The sequence below is a fragment of the Pinus tabuliformis genome, chromosome 2_1, assembly GCF_031772625.1.
Source record: "Pinus tabuliformis cultivar Carrire ecotype Pingquan chromosome 2_1, CPIR1, whole genome shotgun sequence".
NCBI classification, from domain to species: domain Eukaryota; kingdom Viridiplantae; phylum Streptophyta; class Pinopsida; order Pinales; family Pinaceae; genus Pinus; species Pinus tabuliformis.
The window spans coordinates 363,427,167-363,447,075 of NC_142299.1; the positions used below are offsets into that span (position 1 = coordinate 363,427,167).

General features: G+C 39.4%; 1 protein-coding gene across 2 annotated transcripts in view; it reads left to right on the top strand.

Moving 5' to 3' along the window:
* The window catches only part of LOC149200370 (peptide chain release factor APG3, chloroplastic-like), a 388,882-nt gene that overhangs the window by 100,443 nt on the left and 268,530 nt on the right, over positions 1-19,909 (top strand). For both annotated transcript variants that reach the window (XM_089402693.1, XM_089402692.1), the window contains exons 3-5: positions 9,434-9,514; positions 9,672-9,729; positions 9,842-9,945. In XM_089402693.1, the coding sequence (XP_089258819.1) occupies positions 9,434-9,514; positions 9,672-9,729; positions 9,842-9,945 (243 nt within the window). The remainder of the gene's footprint in view (positions 1-9,433; positions 9,515-9,671; positions 9,730-9,841; positions 9,946-19,909) is intronic.

Below are 19,909 nucleotides of genomic sequence, written 5' to 3' on the forward strand. Positions count from 1 at the left end.
ACATTAGCCTAATGACACCCCTAAAACAAGTTTAATCACAAAATATGATTGGGTTACAAGCCAACCCACTATTGATTTGGGGTAGCATCGGATGTGCTCTAGGCCTCAAATTTTTCAGGGAGGCTTGGGCACATGCATTCCAAAGAACCTAGAAACCATTTTGGGAAATTCCACGCAGAGACGATTTTATTAAAATAATTAATATTTTTAATGAGGTTCCTAAGTCTAAACTTAGGAAAATTAAAATATTAATGGGTATTAATCTATTTGTGGGTGAATCTTCAAGATAAAGATGAACATCAAGTCAAAATGATCTGAGCCTTTGATTAGGAGTTAATCTAGGCCATTGGGGTTCCAACAGGAAGATATAAGAAAGGGGTTGAGGGTCATTTGGAAAACACAACAAGAGAGATCAAGAAATTGATTTTCTGAAGTGAGAAGTTCTCATGAGGAAAATTCGACTGAGGAGATTTCTTGCAGTTGAGGAGCAAGGATAGCAGCTTTTGGAGAGAGATATTCTCAGCTGGAGAATCATCAGCAGAGAGAGTCAGAGAGTGATCCAGTAGCCTTGACGCAGGGCCAGAAGGGCCACACAGAAGCAGTGCAGAGGGAGAGAGAGAAAGTCGAAAATCAAAGCAGAGAGTCAGTTTTAGCAGTCGGAAGCCGGGGTGCGAGATTGAGAGGCTGAGAGCAGTGACTCTGGGCTACTGATCGATTCCTTACTTGGGTGATGCTATGCCTAAGAGGGTTGATGCTGGGACAACGTAGAGGCAATGCAGAGGCATCGCAGGCACTGCCAGGGGCACCTCATCTAGCAACCGGAACAACCGAGACTTTTTCTCAGTGATTGTGTGAGCTAATCTCACTAAGATTCTGCCAGTATTTCTCTCTGTAACTGAATAACCCTGTGAGGTGTTCAACGATGTATTTAGAATTTGCTACTGCTTAGTAATAATAAACCCTCAGAGCTGCTGCACTGATTTTCCCACATTGGGTTTTTCTGGGGACTTTTGTCCAAAAATAACGGTATCCTATGTGTTTGTATTTCCTTGCTCAATTTCTATGTTTTAGAATCATAATTAATTTGGTGTAGGGGACTTCAGTAATTTACTTCAATATTTCAAGAAGAAACCTGAAATAAGTTTTTAATGTAATTTTCGATTTAGGTGAAGTAGATTCAACTGGTTACACTAGGATTACTAAGATTGTTAGATCTAGGAATTTTCACATGGTATCAGAGCTGTTGATGTGAAACAGGAAGAGCATATCTAGCATTGAAGCCAGGGCCAACTTGCTGCAACAAGCAGCAGTTCGAATTCCCTGAGGGATTGTGCAGTTCTAGCTAGGAGGGTTGTTTTTTTGTGGATGTCTCTTTCTGAGTAAGTCGACAGAGAGGTAAGACTGCTGGATCGAGAATTTGCCAAGGTAGAGGGAACCACGCAGAGCATCAACGCAGAGATAGAGGGATGTAGTTTTCTGCAAGCTAAGTGCTGGGCAGAAAAGCCGTTGGAAGAAGGAAGCAGATCACATAGTGAGGGAATACTTCCCTAGTGATTTCTTGTCGAGGAAATCAATATTTCTCATTTGCTGTGCAACAGAGGAGCATCATACTTACTAGCTCCATCAGGGAGTGCATAAGCCAGCCTAGAAGCTACGCAGTAGGGAGAAAGAGGGAGTTGCTCGACAATTTTCGTAGGATATGGAAAGCAATGGCTTGAGGGATTATGACAGGTTGGACGGAGCTTCCAACTATGTCATCTGGAAGGCTAGAATGTCTTTCCTTCTAGATGAGCATGCCCTCAAGACGTATGTTGATAGTGTGGTAGCTGAACCTGCGGATGCAGATCTGCTAAAGAAGTACAAGGCTGAGATGGCAAAGGCCAAGAGGATGATCCTAGATGGAGTCAAGGATCACGTGGTGTGCCACGTTGCTAGCAGAGCAACTGCTATGGAGATGTGGGATGCTTTGGCCACGTTGTATCAGGGATCTTTCGAGCAGTGGAAGATGTACTTGGAACAAAAGTTGAGATCTGCGCAGATGCAGAAGGGAGAACATGTGGATCCATTCCTCACGAAGCTGAAGGAGACCTGTGATGAGTTGTCGACTGTGGGGCATACACCTCAAGATTCAGAGTTAGTGAGATTGGCCCTAAATTCTGTCTTGGATGAATGGCAAGTCTTTGTCCAGAGTATCTTGGGCAGGGCAACATTGCCTAACTGGGATGAGATGTGGGCAGCTCTAAAACAAGAAGAGCTGAGGAGAGACTTGGTAAAGGTCAAACTTGTCGGAAGTAGCAACAATAGTGGGTCAAAGCCCAAGGAGGAGGAGGATAATGCAGGCCTTGCATCAAAGGGGCAACAAAGACGAAATAAGGACGTCTCCAAGGTGAAGTGTTTCAGATGTGGCGAGATGGGCCACTATGCATCCCAGTGTCCTTTGAAGAAAAAGGACAAGGATGAGAAGGACGATCCTAAGGTTGCAGCCGCAAAGATTGAATTGTAGTTGATAGAGTTACAGATGGGCAGGATCCTTGAGGAGTCCACTTCTTGGATCAATAACTTGCTATGGGAGCCCATGATCAGTAGTAGCGGGATGGAGGAGTTTTCAGTTGGTGCCATGGAGTGATGATTCGATAGATGCAGTACTTAGCAGTGCTAGATCTTGAGAGCAACGTAGAGCAGAGAGACAACGGTGCGTGGAGGCACAATGCAGAGCTTCAGTAGCACAGTGGCTTTAGAAGACAACATGGGACTAGCAGCAGTCAGGCTTTTAGCATCGAGGTGTATCCATTGGATACTTGCCCAGTTTTTGGAAGTTTTTCAGTTGCTTCTCTCAGCAACTAAGTTGCAGTACGGATGCAGTGTTAGCAGTGGCAATGCTAGCAGCATAGCAAATGCAACATTTGAGAGGGAGTTGTAGTATAAATGTAGCATTGGCAGTGGCAGTGTCAAAGGCAACAATACAGTTGCAGCAGCAATGCAGTAGTTGGTGGACAACATGTAAGACATCAGCAACGCAGAGGACGATGCTTCAGAGTCGGAGCAGTGTGCAACAATAGTATATTGTAAGAGCACATTCCTCGCTAAGAGGGAGTGTTGATTTGGGGTAGCATCGGATGTCCTCTAGGCCTCAAATTTTGCAGTGAGGCTTGGGAACATGCATTCCAAAGAACCCATAAACCGTTTTGGGAAATTTCACCTAGAGACGATTTTATTAAAATAATTAATATTTTTAATGGGGTTCCTAAGTCTAAACTTAGGAAAATTAAAATATTAATGGGTATTAATCTAATTGTGGGTGAATCTTCTAGATAAAGACAAAGATCAAGTCAAAACGATCTGAGCCTTTGATTAGGAGTTAATCTAGGTCGTTGGTTGTCCAACAAGAAGATATAAGAAGGGGCTTGAGGGCCATTTGGAAAACACACCAAGAGAGATCAAGAAATCGATTTTCTGAAGTGAGAAGTTCTCAGGAGGAAAATTCGATTGAGGAGATTTCTTGCAGTTGAGGGGCAGGGATAGCAACTTCCGGAGAGAGAGATTCTCAGTTGGAGAATCATCAGTAGAGAGAGGCAAAGAGTGATCTAGTAGCCTGGACACAGGGCCAGAAGGGCCACGCAGAAGCAGTGCAGAGGGAGAGAGAGAAAGTTGAAAATCAGAGCAGAGAGTTAGTTTCAGCAGCTAGAAGCCGGGGTGTGAGACTGAGAGGTTGAGAGCAGTGACTCTGGGCTACTGATCGATTCCCCAGTTGGGTGACGCAGTGCCTAAGAGGGTTGACGTTGGGACAATGTAGAGGTAGCGCAGGGCCTGCCAGGGGCACCTCATCCAACAGCCAGAACAACCGAGACTTTTTCTCAGTGATTGTGTGAGGTAATCTCACTAAGCTTTTGCTAGTATTTCTCTCTGTAACTGAATAACCCTGTGAGGTAGTCAACGATGTATTCAGAATTTGGTACTGCTTAATAATAATAAACCTCCGAGTTGCTGCACCAATTTTCTCGCATTGGGTTTTTCTGGGTACTTTTGTCCAAAAATAATGGTGTCCTATGTGTTTGTATTTCCTTGCTCAGTTTCTATGTTTCAGTATCATATTTAATTTGGTGTAGGCTGCTTCAGTAATTTACTTCAACATTTCAAGAAGAAATCTGAAATAAGTTTGTAATGTAATTTACGATCTAGGTGAAGTAGATTCAGCTGGTTGCAGTAGGATTCCTGAGATTGTTAGATCTAGGAATTTTCACACCCACTAATTTCAACCCCAAATGCTTTAATAAGCCCACATGTGTGAGCTGCTAGCTCTTTGGGGCTGATGTCATGCATGAAAGAAGCTCCAAATGCCATGTCCAAGTGCTATGAGGTGTCCAAGATGATGTACAAGCATGTAAAAATCATGATTTGAGGGTTGGCCCTCAATTGTCATGACTTGTAATTCTTATCTTGGTGACATGTCATCGTGATCCATTGTTGAGTTGTCAATGAGATCTAGATCTAGATCTAGAAGATATAGAATGGTCATTGATGTGTTATATATTAAGATTTTGAAATTAACGCAACACAACACAAGGGCTTAAGGCCTTTTCTGCCATCCTGCTTATCTCGCAATACTCATGCCAATTCTTAACAAAGAACATCATGAACATTGTCAAGAAAATTGTGGGTGAAAATAAGGAGAATTAGGATATCAAGATCAAATATGCACTATGGGATGACCGCTCCAATATTCAGACCTTTACAAGAAAAAGCCCTTTTGAACTAGTATATGGATTTGAAGCTAAATTACCTATTCATCTCCAACTTCCTATTCTCCAATGTATGCAACAACTCACAATAGAGAGATGCCATGCAACAAGGATTGATCAACTTATGGAATTGGATGAGTCTAGACATCTTTCCCTTGACCTAATGATTCAAAGCCAAGAAAGAATTAAAGGAACATTTGACCAAAAAGCAAGACAAAAAGGTTTCAAAGATGGACATTGTTATCACAAAATCTAACACCTTAGTGCAAAGCCTCACTGGGCACTCTAGATTGAGGGCAACAATAGGGTCAATTGCCACTATCACCTTAGCAACTGCTCACTTTCTGTTTTGTGGTTGGATATTATCCCCACAAGGGAGGCTTCCCAAACAAATCTAAGAGATTAGATAACCCAAGTACTCCAAGGCCAAATACCCTCCAAGGGTTTCACTAAATAAAACACCAAAAGATAATGTTCAATAAAGTATGGCTTTGGGTGAGATGAGATGCAATTCCAAGGTAATGAGTTCAAAGGACCGTATGGCTAAATCTAGAGGTCTTAATTAGTCCTAGAGAGGCTCAAACAGGTACCCAAGCACATGCTACCTTTAAATTTCCAATTGTTGTTATATGGCTAAGATTAGTCCTAGAGAGGCTCAAACAGGTTTCCAAACATATGCTATCTTTAAATTACCAATTGCTATTATATACTAGGGTTTTAAAGTAGCACAGTTTACATCATGCAAAATTTATGACAATAATAACAAAATACTCTAAAATTGATGATGAACAAGAAATAAACAAGGGCTATTTAATGAGTAAACTAAGAAATAAGTTGTAGGAAATTTTTAGTGGCTGAAAACACATAAAACAATTATAAAACCCTAGACGTCAGCCCTAAATGCAGCTGAAAATGGATAAAAAAGGATATTTTTGCTTTTCCAATTTAGTATATGCAAAGGCCAACCCTATCACTAAGAAGTTTAATGTATTTTATTGTAATAAATGCAGATTTTGCCATAACCTAACCCTAATTTACCCTCAAAAACATAAAAATAAAAATTTAGGGTTTTAATTTTTTAATAGGATTGACACACTAATAATAGACTAGTGCCTTCTATCAATCCTAGGCTAATGGAGTCAAAGGGCGAGGTCTATGAAGGAAGGCTGATTGGAGTGAGTTATGAGAGAGAAAATGCTACAAAGAGGTTTCTTCTTCATCAACACCCTAGCTTGTCTTTCGTTTATCACTAGGTCTTCATGGAAGCCGACTTTTAAAACCATGCTTACACTAGATGAAAAAATGGTCATGCCATTCAATCTCCCCATAGCCCCAACCACATTCATGCGAATCATTAATTACCTCTTACAACCCCATGTTAGGATGTATTTCGTACTTGGGTGATATCCTTATCTACAACAATGCCTAGGAGAAACATGTATAGCATATTCATGTTGTGACTGACCTGCATAGGTAGAACAAGCTTCAGACTACTTTAAAGAAATATTTCTTTTGACAAAAGTTGTTGAGTACTTGGGTTTTCTTATTGATGAGTTTGGTGTGCATGCAAATTTGGACAAGGTCAAAGTGATTAAAAATTGTCTTTTCCCTATGACTTTCTTAGATCTATGGTACACTCATGCACGACTACTCACATATTAGTCTTCAGAATACTATGTGAAGTAATGAACTTAGAAACAAGACTTATTGCAAAGATGATCTCTAGCCTAATGAGAGTGAAATAAAATTTGTAACCAATTGTCTGTACAAGGTTTCCTTTACCTTCTTCTAATCATCGTCTACTGAGAAATTTAAACTTGTTTCTAGTAGTGTTGTCATTGGTTTCTAATCCACCATTTTGAATCTCTTGGGTAACTCTCTCACATACCTTTTCATATGAGATGAAAATTCTCTCCTTTTGTCATACTCCAACTCCAGTATGGTGATGCAAAGTTGCAAACATCGTAAATGTGTCATCGCAAATGATCCTTTGAGACCCTGCTTGACTTGATTAGTTACTGTAGAAAAATTGGTTCTGCTGTAGCCCTCGCCAGTTTCAGTTTTCTTTGCATATGGGTTAATGCCCACAGCCCCACGTCATCATGCTGATATATATAAACTTAATGCAAATTTAAAAGAAACATAACAGGACTACTTCTACTTCTCTTTTACTTTCTCTTTACAGTTGATAGAATAAGGCAAGCATTCACACATAAATGAGACCTATTTTTGGTCAACTCTGATCCTGGAAAAACCCACAGAGGGGAAAACCAGTCTAGAATTGGAGTTTCATTGCTAATCTCAGAGAAATGATTACAACATTAAATAATATATCTAAGGACTTATCTCTCCTTTAGAAAATTGTGCCAGCTTCTAGAAATTTCGGCCACTGTTAGCTACTGTTCTGGACTTCAGTCTTGAAACTTGGGCCACTGTTCAATGCGTTTCCAGCGTCCTATGCTCAGACTTCACTGCTGAGAATTTTGTGCCACTAGTCTGACACTTCAGCCCTTAATTCCGGCACTGGTAACCTGCTAATTTCTTGAATCTCGAGCCACTGCTCAGGAATAAATACCTCGAACAGCGTGCCACTAACAACACTCTTCCAGCCTTGAATTTGCAGCCTCAGACTGTCTATTTCTACTTGAGTTTTGGCCTGTTTCCTCTCCTCCAAACTTGAGCTGGAGTCTCCTAAATTTGCGGGCCAGAGTCTCCTGAAAACACGGGCCAGTATCACCTTAAATCTCGGGCCTGAACCTCCTAAAGATCTGCCCCGAAATTTGTGCTGGGGCTGCTACAGAACCTTGAGTTTCAGTGCTGATCCTTTCTGCTAGGAAACTCGAGCCAGGTAGGTCACTTCTATTGTTGTAAGTTTGTCCTCTCTTTTAACAATTTTCAGCTATCACAGCCTCTCCTTGTTCTCTTCTCCGACAAAATGCTCATGAAGAATAATGAGCTCACTTTGCCTTTTTCCCTTTTCAGTCTCATAATGATGAGAGAACCCTAACCCTTTGATCTATGGCTGAGATTAGATCTCAGCTCTCATAGATCAATGGTGGAGATCTAATCTTCACTTGACCCCCTTTTTCATGTCCCCCCTTCATTGAGAGCCTCCCTAGTCACTTTAATGTTGTTTTTGTACCTTGTACTTTTTTCCACATAAAGTCAACTTAAAAACATAAAATGACTTTAATAATATAAAGTACATGGTATTAAAGTACCTCATAAAGTGACTTTTAAGTCACATGACTTTAATAACTCATAAAGCGACTAGAAAAGGTGTTCTCATGAGTTTTCCTAGGTAAAAAGGCTAAAGCACTAGGAAACACCTCCTTTGTACCTTTTATCAACAGTTACACCCGCACTTCTCTTGGTACTTACGAAACCATCTAGACAAACAACAAGGGTAACAATATTCTTACCACTCCTTTTGATATATAGGTTAGGATCCAAGACACTCCTTTGAAAGCCAGTTTCTCTCAAATGCTCATCAGTCCTTAGACACAATGCCTAGGAGCTTACTTCAAGCTATAAAGCACTTTGATCATTGTACAAACCAAATCCTCCTTGTTGTTTAACTCAAACCCTTCAAGTTGAGTCATATAAGCCACTACTTCGAGGCAAGAACAAACTACTCATATCCATTTGGTGGATGTTTTGACCAGGTGTGCCACCAATGTTAGCAGCGAGCACCAACCTGATTGTGATAGTCTTTGTGGTTGGGGAAATTTTTTCTACAAAATCAACCTTTTCATGTTATGTGCATCTCTTCACTACCAATCTCTCGTTATATTTATCTATGAATCCGTTTGCCCTGTATTTTTTTTGAAGACCCATTTGCAGTTGTGGAGTTTCCTTCCCTTAGGCAACTCGGCCAACTTCAGAGTCCTGTTCATTTTCAATGCTTCAAACTCCACATTGATTGTTTCATTCCATTCTTTACTTTCTGGTTTCCTTGCGCAAAACTGGGCTTGGAAGAAGAAGAATTCACCATTTTACTCATATGAGAAAAAATTATAGAGTTCACCTGTTTCTCTTGCATCTTCTATCTCATTTCCTTTGCTAGTAACTGTTCTCATAACATCTGAGGCTAAATGGAGTAAGCTCCAGATAAAATGCTGTCTGGAGGAGGAACTAGATTGTTTCATTCCGTTCTTTACTTCTGGTTTTCTTGCACAAAACTGGGCTCAGATCAAGAAGAATTCACCATCTTACTCATATGAGAAAAAATTATAGAGTTCACCTGTTTCTCTTGCATCTTCTATCTCATTTCCTTTGCTAGTAACTGTTCTCAGAACATCTAAGGCTAAAGAGAGTAAGATCCAGATAAAATGCTGTCTGGAGGAGGAACTAGAAGATAATATTGACTGTGTACTGTGCTGCTGTCTGGGAAATGCCACCTAAGCATAATCAAAGATTGCTAATGCAAAAGGACAAATAATGCAAGTAAAATTCACTTTTTCTCAGAATGTGATGTTTTCAAATCTTATGTTAAATGCTTGTAGTGAAGTCTTATTGTTCTCTATAAATTTGTCTCATCTTTCAATCTTTTATTTATTTCATCTTTCCTCGATGCTGCTAACATTTATTTCCTTATTTTTTCATCTGAGTGTGTTGGTTGCATCAGAGATTCTACATATTTGTTTGATAGAGATAAGACTAAGTGATATTACCTCATGGTTTATATATTGCAGCTAAGATTGGCCGATCCAGATGTTGCATCTAATCCTGATGAATACCAAAAGCTTGCTAAATCTATGTCAGAGCTTGAAGAGGTATGCGTAGAAAAAGTTTGTCTAAAGTTGGCTCATCACAGCACATTATTATAAGACTGTCTAAATAATATCATCTGAAATTCAACTTCAGATCCAATCTATGCTTTAACAGCAACTACTTTTGTTTTCAAATATTTAATAGCGTGTTATGTCACAGGTGGTCACAAATTACCAGAAGTTTAAGGATGTTGAAGTCCAGATCCAGCAATCAAAAGGTTTTTTAATCTTACATCTCTGGTCATTATAAATCTATTTATCGACATTATATACTCTGTTTGGCTCTTGATTGCCTCTGATGTCTATATCATGTGCACATGTGACTGTCAGAGCTGGCAAAAGAGCCAGGAATTGATCAAGATATGGCTGATATGGTTGCTGATGAAATAAGTATGTTATCTAAAGAACTGAGCGAGCTTGAGCAGAATCTAAAGGTTCTTCCTATGCGTTTTATCTTTTTGATGTCTGTAATTGTCTGTTGTCATCTAAGTACTTATATTTAGTTATTTTCAATTAATGCTTGTATTCTTTTACATTGAACACACATAAATAGTAAATACATAAAACATAAAAGTTAATGAAAACATTCATAGTCTTCATGGCTCTCTGTGTTGAAGAAAGTGTAACTAGGTTTGGTATGTGAAAATTTCTGAATCTACACATCAGAAATCCTACTGCAATCACTGGTTTATCATCTCCTACTTGTTTTTACATTCAACAAGTTATTTAATTATTAAACAGCGATGAAAACACTATTGCAGACTACACATACATACAGATCATGAACTGAAAATAGAACGAGACAAATACACAAGGGACACCGTTATTTTTGGACAAATGTCCCTGGAAAAACCCAATGCGGGAAAACCGGTGCAGCAGCTCTGAGGGTTTTCTATTATTAAGCAGTAGTTCTGAATACAACTCTAGATGCCCTCTCAACAATCTAGTTACGAAGATAAAAATATACTGGCAGAAACCTAAGCGAGATTATTTCACTTCAACCGGCAAAATCTCTCCATTTCGACAACTGGACTGGCTGTCCTCTGCTACAACTGCGCTGCCCCTTCACAGTAGCTGCGTGGGCCTGTGTGGAGCACACTGGGACACTACGTCAGCACTGCGCCGCCTCCTCTGCCTCTTGGAGCTCTGACGTCATCCTTCTCGGTTGATCCTGCTGCTCGGATGAAACACAACTTTGAGAAGCCATGATTGCTGCAAAATTACAATAATACAAAATGAAAAACTCACCCAATTTAGGGGCACTTGAAACACTACTTTGAGAAGCCATGAATGATGCAAAATTAGGAAATGAAAACTCACCCAACTAGCTGCTGCCCATGCTCTTCCTCTTGTTGCCCACGTCCTTCCTCTCGCTGCCCATGCTCCAAAACACAAATAAACTCCTTGCTGTTGCTATAGGAAGCTCTTCTTGCAATACAATGTGTGAGAAATGAGTGAATGAAGTGCCTTTTTAAAGAAAAGAACATGCTCATAGGGTTTCTAGAGAATTCCATTTGTAATTTTTTTGATTAAATCTAGCTAACAACCACATAAAAATTAGTTTATTAGTGTGTTTTGGTGTTAGATGGGGCCCATGCCCTCTTTCCACTCGTTGAGATGGCTGAAAAAGGCCCCAACAAATGTTTATGTTTCTTTTTGGCCGCCGAAACTCTGCTTCTTGTGGTTGAAACTCCGCTGAAACGCCACTGACCGTACCATCTGGCATCTCGAAATCACGAAACATTGTACGGTACGACCGATGACGTTTTCGCGGCGTTTCAAGCTTGTTTTAGTGTTTCAGGCCATCCCCGGTGTTGGTACGCCACTAAAACTGGTGTTTCCTGCAACATGTGGGCTTCCACTCAAAAGGTACTTTGGTCATTTTGCTATTGAGTGCTTATGCTTGTTTGTTTTGGGCATTTAGTATGGATTATGGGGTGATCTTGTTCTCTCTCCTTAAATGGGGGGTTCACCTTTGATTCTAGTCTAGTGGGACCTCCCTTAAGGCCCTTTGGGTATAGGAGGGACACTACTTGGGAATCCCCGAATGAGATAACATAGTTCCATCTTTCCCTATATCATAATTATCACCTTCCATCTTACATTACAAGCCCATATCTCACGTTCATACTTCGGATTCAACTTGTCATGAGCTCTTTGGGATTTGGCACCCATATGTCCACATACCTAGGTAGGGCCTAGAAACTTTGCCCTAAGATGTTGATGCAGCTAAAAGAAACAGAAAGAGCATATCATGGCCACAACAAAATAAAAGAAATGTTAAATTTTTCTTAGGTCTATATTGTTCTTTGCTTTGATAATTGCATTGAATGATTTTCATAATAAATTCACCCCATATAACATTACTTAGATTTACATCATTGTTCGACAACATATGCAACTATGTAGAAAGAATAATATCATCATCAATGCAGCGGAACATGAAGGAACAATAGAAGAAAAACATTCACACATAGAGACACCATGATTAGTTGGAGACCAGGGAAAAACCCACTATGGGGAAAACACTTTCAAATTCATCTTCTTATTAGATTGTCATTGAATGATTCAACAAAGAGAGATTACAATGATCCACATCTTTAACCATAAACCTATCCAACAAAAATAGCTAAACAACATTTATGAGATGAACCCAACAATGCCAATAATCAAAAGCCCTGATTCAGGAACCTGTAATCAACTGTCACTGTCTGTAGTCAATTGCCGAACTCTGCGGTCAACGAGCGAAAACTTTAGTCAATTGAAAAGTCAACCTTTAGGTCCCTGTCGCAGGGAAGATGTCTCATGCATGTGGCTGAAAGGTTTCGATTGAAATTTCTCAATGACATGCCAGCGACTGTAGTCAAAATTTTTCCATGACATGCCTATGGTTGAGACCCAAAACCCTAAAAATAGAGATGCGAGCTTCAGACCTTGGAATTTCGGACCTGTGCCAACCAATCTCCATGAACTTGCCTCAGACCTGTGTGAACCAAACCAAAGAAGAGAATAAAAGAATGCTCCATGATGATATACAAATGAGGTTCATTTGACTTGTATTTATAGCCTTCCAAGGGTGTCCAATTTGCTTTAGGGCCGACCTGATCAATTATGCACATGTGGGCTTTTAATTCAAAAATACACTTTCCCTTATCCAAATTGAGCACTTCAATATTCAACATTGGTCCTCTCGAAAAAAGAAATCTAGTCCCATGGTTGGAATTTGTCACTGAGTTGCCAAATTAACAAGAAAGACTTCAAAATGCAAAAGATTGCTAGGAACATAAAGATTAACACATGGGCAAAAGCCTAACATGAGCTCTACCACACTCATATTGCCATGGTCTAGTTCTTGAGCACATGTTGCTCCATCACATCAAAAGAATGAACCCTTGCATGTCCCAACCTCGATGAGTGATAAACTGACTCATCCTAAAGGGGTAATACTACTGCTACATCATTCAAAACAAACTCTAACCCTTGAGCTATGAGCAGTAATACAAAGAAAATCAATAATGAGTAAAAGGTGCACAAGAGGGGTGGAAAAATAAAGGCCAAGTTGGTAACTCATGTATCCCTGAATGCTCTTTCCTCACATCTATACACTCAGAATGTGGACATCCTCATCAATTGGTCCCTTTGACCATGGCGCTTGGCCATGAAGCCTTATCCCCTCCGTTATCATCATTATTATTCTCTAACATCTATCGAATGAAGGGTGGATTAGGGAAATGTTACTTCCCCTTAGTGGTTGGAAACACCTAATAGGGTTGACCTTTAGCCACCCCCATCTAGGGAGAAAACACCATTGCGAGTTTAGGGTCTTGGTTTTCGAAGGGGATCCTTATTTGAAGTATTAAATAGCCCATGACATTCAAGTTTGGTTCACTTAGATGTAATAATGATCTTTGCCCCTAATGACTGGTTGATTTCACTAGAATCTTTGTTGTGAATGATCTTTGCCCCTAATAACTGGTTGATTTCACTAGAATCTTTGTTGTGATTGTTAGGTGGTTCAACAACCCAAGTCTTGGGCACCTTCTCCACAAGGTACCTTGGTCCTCAGAGGAGTATATTGGCACAAATGTGTGAAATGTTGAGACTCTTGGGCCTTTAGGTAGCAACATTAGATGACATATGCCCCAGGGCACCTCTTGCACCTAAGACATTGGATCACTTTGTACCATATTTGATTATTCTTTAGGATGATACATCTGGACCCAACATGCTTTTACGCTGACCTTGACACCAATTGATGGATGTCCGCTGATTCAGAGCCCAATTGAGGATCGTCTCACATTGAGAGACTGGGGAGGGCTAATTGCATCTGAGAAGCCCTCAACACTGGAGCAGAGGAGGCCACTTCGAGTAGTTGGAGACCTATGGAGACCACTTTGTGGTGCCCTAGCTGGATCTTAGGACCCCATAGGAGGCAACGCGGTGGATTTGAGGGCCAACCCACAAATTATGAACTTCACATGCTTCTACATCATCTTGGACACCTCATCTCACTTGGACATGCTATTTGGAGCCTTATTTGGATGATGTCAGCCTTAGAGAGCTAGGGGCTCCCATGTGTGGGCTAAGTAGGGCATATTATGTTAAAGCTAGGGGTTGGCTTGTAACCCAAGGTTATTTTGTCATCAAACTTGTTTTTAGGGGCTTTGTAGGATAATTAATAGTTGTCCTCATATAAATAGAGGAGAGGATCATTCTATTTCATCATCATCACTTGTGACTTGATTTCGGCCTCCTTGAGAATTTCAGCCTAGCTTGTATCTTGTGGAGATGTGATTCTATGGAGCATTTTTGTATATTGGAGCTACTTCTTGGCATTGGAGATGTTATCTTAGATCAATAAAGGATTGTTCATGCATTTTGTCTTGTAAGTGAGCCTTGTACTTGATAAATCTTTAATCTGATGTCTAATATATGGAATGAATTGATTATCTAGGGCTTTTCTATTGTGTTAATTATTATTGAAGATCAATTGTATATAATCTAGATATCATCATTGTATGCATTACTCATGTATGAAATGTGAATGGCAATCCCCTTGGTGAATCTTTAAACTAGCTCTCCCAAGTGACCTTGATCCCTCACAAAGATAATAGCTAGGGTTTTGATCTAGGGCATCAAAATTTCTTACTTCTTAGCAAGATTTAGGCAATCCCTCACCTCCATAGACTCCATCATCCCAAGGGCTAGGCATTGGCCTTGTCAATTTGTTGATCACACATAAATTCATTCCAAACTTGAATTTCACTTTCTTTTTTTATTTCAGCCTTTTTAAGGATAAGCTTCTAACTAGGGCTTGGTGCGAATTGACTTAGAGTGAGAATTTTGGCTTGTGGAGAGATTCAACATTGAGGGAAGAGTTGATTGCCTCAAATCATCTTCCTTTAGTGGCCAATCTTTCGATTTGAAGGCCTAATTCTCTTGCCCTAGGTAAATTTTGCCTTGGGAAATCCTAGTTGGTGCAAAGCTTCAACTTGGGGGCTTGTTGAAGGTTTCTTTGGACCATTTGTTTGCTAGTATTCATTGTTGGGAAACCTTTTCTTGGCCTATTGATACTAGGATAATCCATTTGGCTTGCTATTTCTCAAGCCCTAGGTCAATTGTGCCCTAATTTGGCCTTAGTGGAGGATGCGAGTTACCTTGCTTAATGAGCCTTGTCCTTAAGAAGAGTTATCCTCTATAAGCCATTTGTCACCTTAGTCCTTAAACATAGCATATCTCTCATAGGTGACCTATCTAACGGGAAGCCTCCCATTGGTGAAAGTCCTTAAAGAGCAAGGAGTGTTGGAAATACTAACGGGGGGGGGGGGGGGGGGTGAATCAATATTTCTTTTACAATTGTTATTTTTATGCCTGTTAAGATCAATTGATAAATCATAACACAAAAGTGTGCAAAGAAAGAATAATTTTATTAACAAAAATGATGAGGACTCCAATCTTCAATCAAACCAGGCTCCAACTTGTACTATACTACCAAGCTTCAACTTGGTCTACTTGAGGACTCCAATCCTCTAGGGTTCCAACCCTCTTATCTGGCTTAGGCTCCAACCTGGTCTTCTTGAGGACTCCAATCCTCTTGAGGACTCCAATCCTCTAGGGCTCCAATCCTCTTATATGGCTTAGGCTCGAACCTGGTCTTCTTGAGGACTCCAATCCTCTAGGGCTCCAACCCTCTACTTCTGTTCTTTAAGGTAAATTTGACAGTTCTTCAAGGCTTCCAATATCTTTTGCAACAAGCCCTAATAATATCTTCAAGATTTCAACAATGCCCTCAATTAATCTCCAAAGTACTTAGTGTTGAAGATTGTAACTAGTTTTGGTCTTCATAATTGTTATTTGACTCGTGTCATAATGTAGTTCTTTTAAAAGAATAATGTAAAGAACAAAAGAAAATTATTCGTAAAGCATGGATTTCATGCTCAAGTCATTAGGTCACGCATCCATTGAATGCTCCTAGGGTTTGTCATGAGTCAAGAGTCATTGTCACTTTGTAAAAGACCCTTGTGGGCACTTGTATCAAGAAAAAGAAAATTTATTTTGTATTTGGAAGTGTCTAGAGGGCTCCCAAGAAAAAGTCAGCCAGCTAGCTAAAGTCGGCCTAGAGTGGGCTTAAAGAGCCACTTGGAAGGCTATATAAAGGAGGAACTTCGACCTCCTTGGACACACATCAAGCATTCACATCTTGGAATCGATCTGCAATAAGAAAGGAGAGCAAAAGTCTTAGAAGAGCAAGGAAAAGGCTAGCGAAGGAGGGAAGAAGTCTCCAAAAGGTTCAAATATATGGAAACTGCCTATTTCAGCTCACACGTGCAAGAAACCTAGGGCTTTTGGGCTTATCTCAGGGCCAAGTATTGTAGAGTAGTCGAGAGGCTAGAAGAGCCTTGCTTTGAGGAAGATTTGCTTCGCTGTTCTTGGTTCTTGCTGGAAGTCTTGGGTCTAGGGTTTGGTCTTGGAAGTCTCCTTTGAAGTTGATTCTATATGAAGAGAAGTTCTTTCTGGGTTTTCCCCTTGGATGGGTTTTGCCTTGGCTTGTAGCCTATATCTTGTGTTCATGTGATCTTTTATTGTTTTGGAATTTATTTGATGATAAGAACATAAGCATAATTAAGAAGATGAACAAAATGCCGCAAATAACTGTCAAGCAAGGAAAATATGAATTAAAATGCTGCCCTTATCTAATTTTCCAACACTTACTTCATCAATGACAACTTCAGTAACCATAATAGGTGTCTCCAAGATTCTTCATGATACCCAATGAGCCTTTTCAATGTTACTTCATTAAGTCTTCAACAATGCATCCAAATGTTTTCAGGGGTCCTTCAATACCACTTCAATGTCTGATTCAAGATTAGCCCAAGTCTTCACGAATCTTGCACACATAATAGCTTCCAAAAAACACTCTAATGAATCCTTCAAGAATGCCTTCAAAATGTCACACAAGATTGCTTCAAGATGTCTTCAACAATGCTCAATGATCATGTCTTCAAGGGTTCTTCAAAACTGCTTCAAGGTGTTCACAAATAGGCCCACAAATCAGCTCAAAACAGTGCCTACAAAACCTGCTCTCAAAACAAGATTTTGCAACTAGGTTTTTCAACAAGCCTTCAAAAGGAGCTTCAACTGATCTTCAAAGTTGTCTTCAAGATGACTTCAATGAATCCTCAAAGGTACTCGACAGCTCTCTAATAAAGCTCCAACTATACTGCTCCAAGATCTTCAAATTTTCTTCAATAGGTTTTTTTAATTTCTGCTCCAAAATCTTCAATAGTTCTTCACACCAGATCTTTTACAAACCCCTTCAACAGGGTTGCTTCAACAGATCTTCTTCAACAGCTCCTCTAGGTCAACTTCTCAAGCGTTTTTCAACAGATCTTCAATAAATCTACAGGAGTACCTTAGTAGTGCTTCAACCAGTCTTCAGTGAGTTTACCTACAGTTCCTTCAATGGAAAGCTACTCCAAATCATTTCTCAAGTTTACAAATTCTGCTCTAAACAAATGCCCAACAACATCTGGATTTAATAGATCAACAATCCTTTGCCACAGGTCTGAACACTTAGGATCTTCCCATAAGTCTGAATCACAATAGGTCTGAGTTACATGTCTCTGTCCTTTTCTGCAATTCACAGACTACGCCGAATTTGTCTTAAAAAATGCCACTACAGGTCCGAATTATAGGACTGTTACAAGGTCTGCAAAAGTGTCTTCACTTGTAAAAACAATCTCCAACCAATGCCTGAAAAATAATTCACTATAAAGAACAACCTCAATACTGTGCCTTTAAACAATGGTATGCAATACAAGTGTCTCTCTAAGTCCAAAAAATAATTCCTTCACATTTCTGTAAATATCTCTGTCTTATTCTCTTCGCTGTCCTGTGCTTCTTTCTTGTCTTATCCGAATTTTCTGAGCTTAACTCATACTCATCTGAACTGCCCATTAGTTTATATATATAGTGATTTGTCATATTTGAAGGGACACGTCCATATATTCCATATGAGGAATATATGTATTCTATCCATTACATCAAAGTTCATCATGTCACTTGTGGGAATTGAAAATAGGTGAGGAGGATCCCAATCATTCCTGCCAACCACCCGGGATAAACCCAATTGAATTTTTAAATAAGTATATATCAGTGTTATAGGAATCTCCGATCACTTGCGAGTACTCACGATTCCGACTCTGATTTTCAACCAAACGAGCCGATCTGAATCTTGGCAAGTCAAACTCATTTTGACCGAGTTTGACTTGTGGTTAACACGAGTTTGACTCGCAATTTTGGCGATTTATAGAGGACTCGGCGAGCCACTCAGATTCATAGGTTAAAAGTCCGTAGGGTTTTATTTTGTGGTTTTGCTTTCACTTCTTCTTGCTGCTTACTGTGGTTGGGGTTCGCCTTCATTTATTCTTGCCGCCCGCCTATCTAGAGACGTCGTGGATCAAATGACGCCATTGTCACGTTCTTCCCTCATTACACGCACTTCGACTTCAATAAACATGAACCCTTTCTTTAATTTGTCAAGGTCGCAATGGGTTTTGCTGGTCGACTTCATGTATACAATATTAGGCAGTTACCTGGCTTCATGTATTAGGCAACAACTTTAGCATTGGTTGGATCACTCGTCTTACCAGACTACGCTGCTTTCCAAGTTTTCTATGCCATAGGTCCAGCCACGTCTCCTTTCCCCTGCCCAAAGAGTCACCTAAGTGAACTATGGGTCTACTTACCAAACACGAACTACTTGCCCCGATGCTCATGCCAGTAGCTATTGACTTGGCTGGTATACGTACATATTTGTGGCTACTCCCCAATGGTCGAGCAACGTTCTTTTCCTTTAAAAATATCATTTTGAATAAAAGAAACTGGTTGTAGTATGTTAAAGTTCTATATCGTTTTGAATAAAAGCAAATCGTTGCTGAATGTTGGAACTTTACAAGGACCTATAATAATGAAACAATTCCTTAAATTCATTTGTTGTCGTCGAGTGTATAAGTGATCTACCAATGGGTATAATGCACTACCAATCCAAACTTAACCCAATTTAGAAGTCATGCTACTGTAACCCCAAGTAAGATTTTAGCAGGTCTGTAGTGTTGGTTGACAAAAACTTGGAAGTTCCTCGTATCGTTTGAATCTTTGTACCTGTTTTTAAATGTTTTCCAATACTAAATATATTTTATACTTGAAGTATACACATTGCCCTCATGATTTTTTGGACATCTATTGATATTATGCATTGTTTGGACATGGCTTTATTGAATATCAATGAATTTTTTTTTGCTTTTGTTTTTTTGTTTTTTTTTTTTTTAAATTCAATATAGTGTATATCTTTATTTATTGTATCCACCGATTTGTTCCCGATCCGATTAAAACTCTTCGCTCTTTTGCCTTGCCGATTTATTGCCAATTCTGAGTCTGGTAACATTGGTATATATTTAACTTATATGTTGAAAATAGGAGCAGGTTTTGGAAAAACATATACAATGCAGATTACATTGTTTTTTATTTCATCATTCATATAGTTATAATTAATATTGACGATTTGAATTCATCATTCATAGAATCATACATAAACAAAACTTAAAATTAAAATTTCTGATTTTTGAATAACAAAATATTAAGCATTCAACAAAAATTTAGGTTCCTACATAAACAAAATTTCTAAATTCTAATTTCAGATTTGCATATCAAAGATGTTGAAATTAGGACTGAGAATTTATATCATAGATTCATAAATTACAATCATAATCATAGAAAGGATGGTTTTTGGAAGAATGTTTTGAAATATGTTGCACTCCAAACTCACCAAATGAGAAAGTTAGGCCAAATCTGCTCTCTGGATGCCTACTGCTACACTGGTTCTCGTTGTGCTAATGG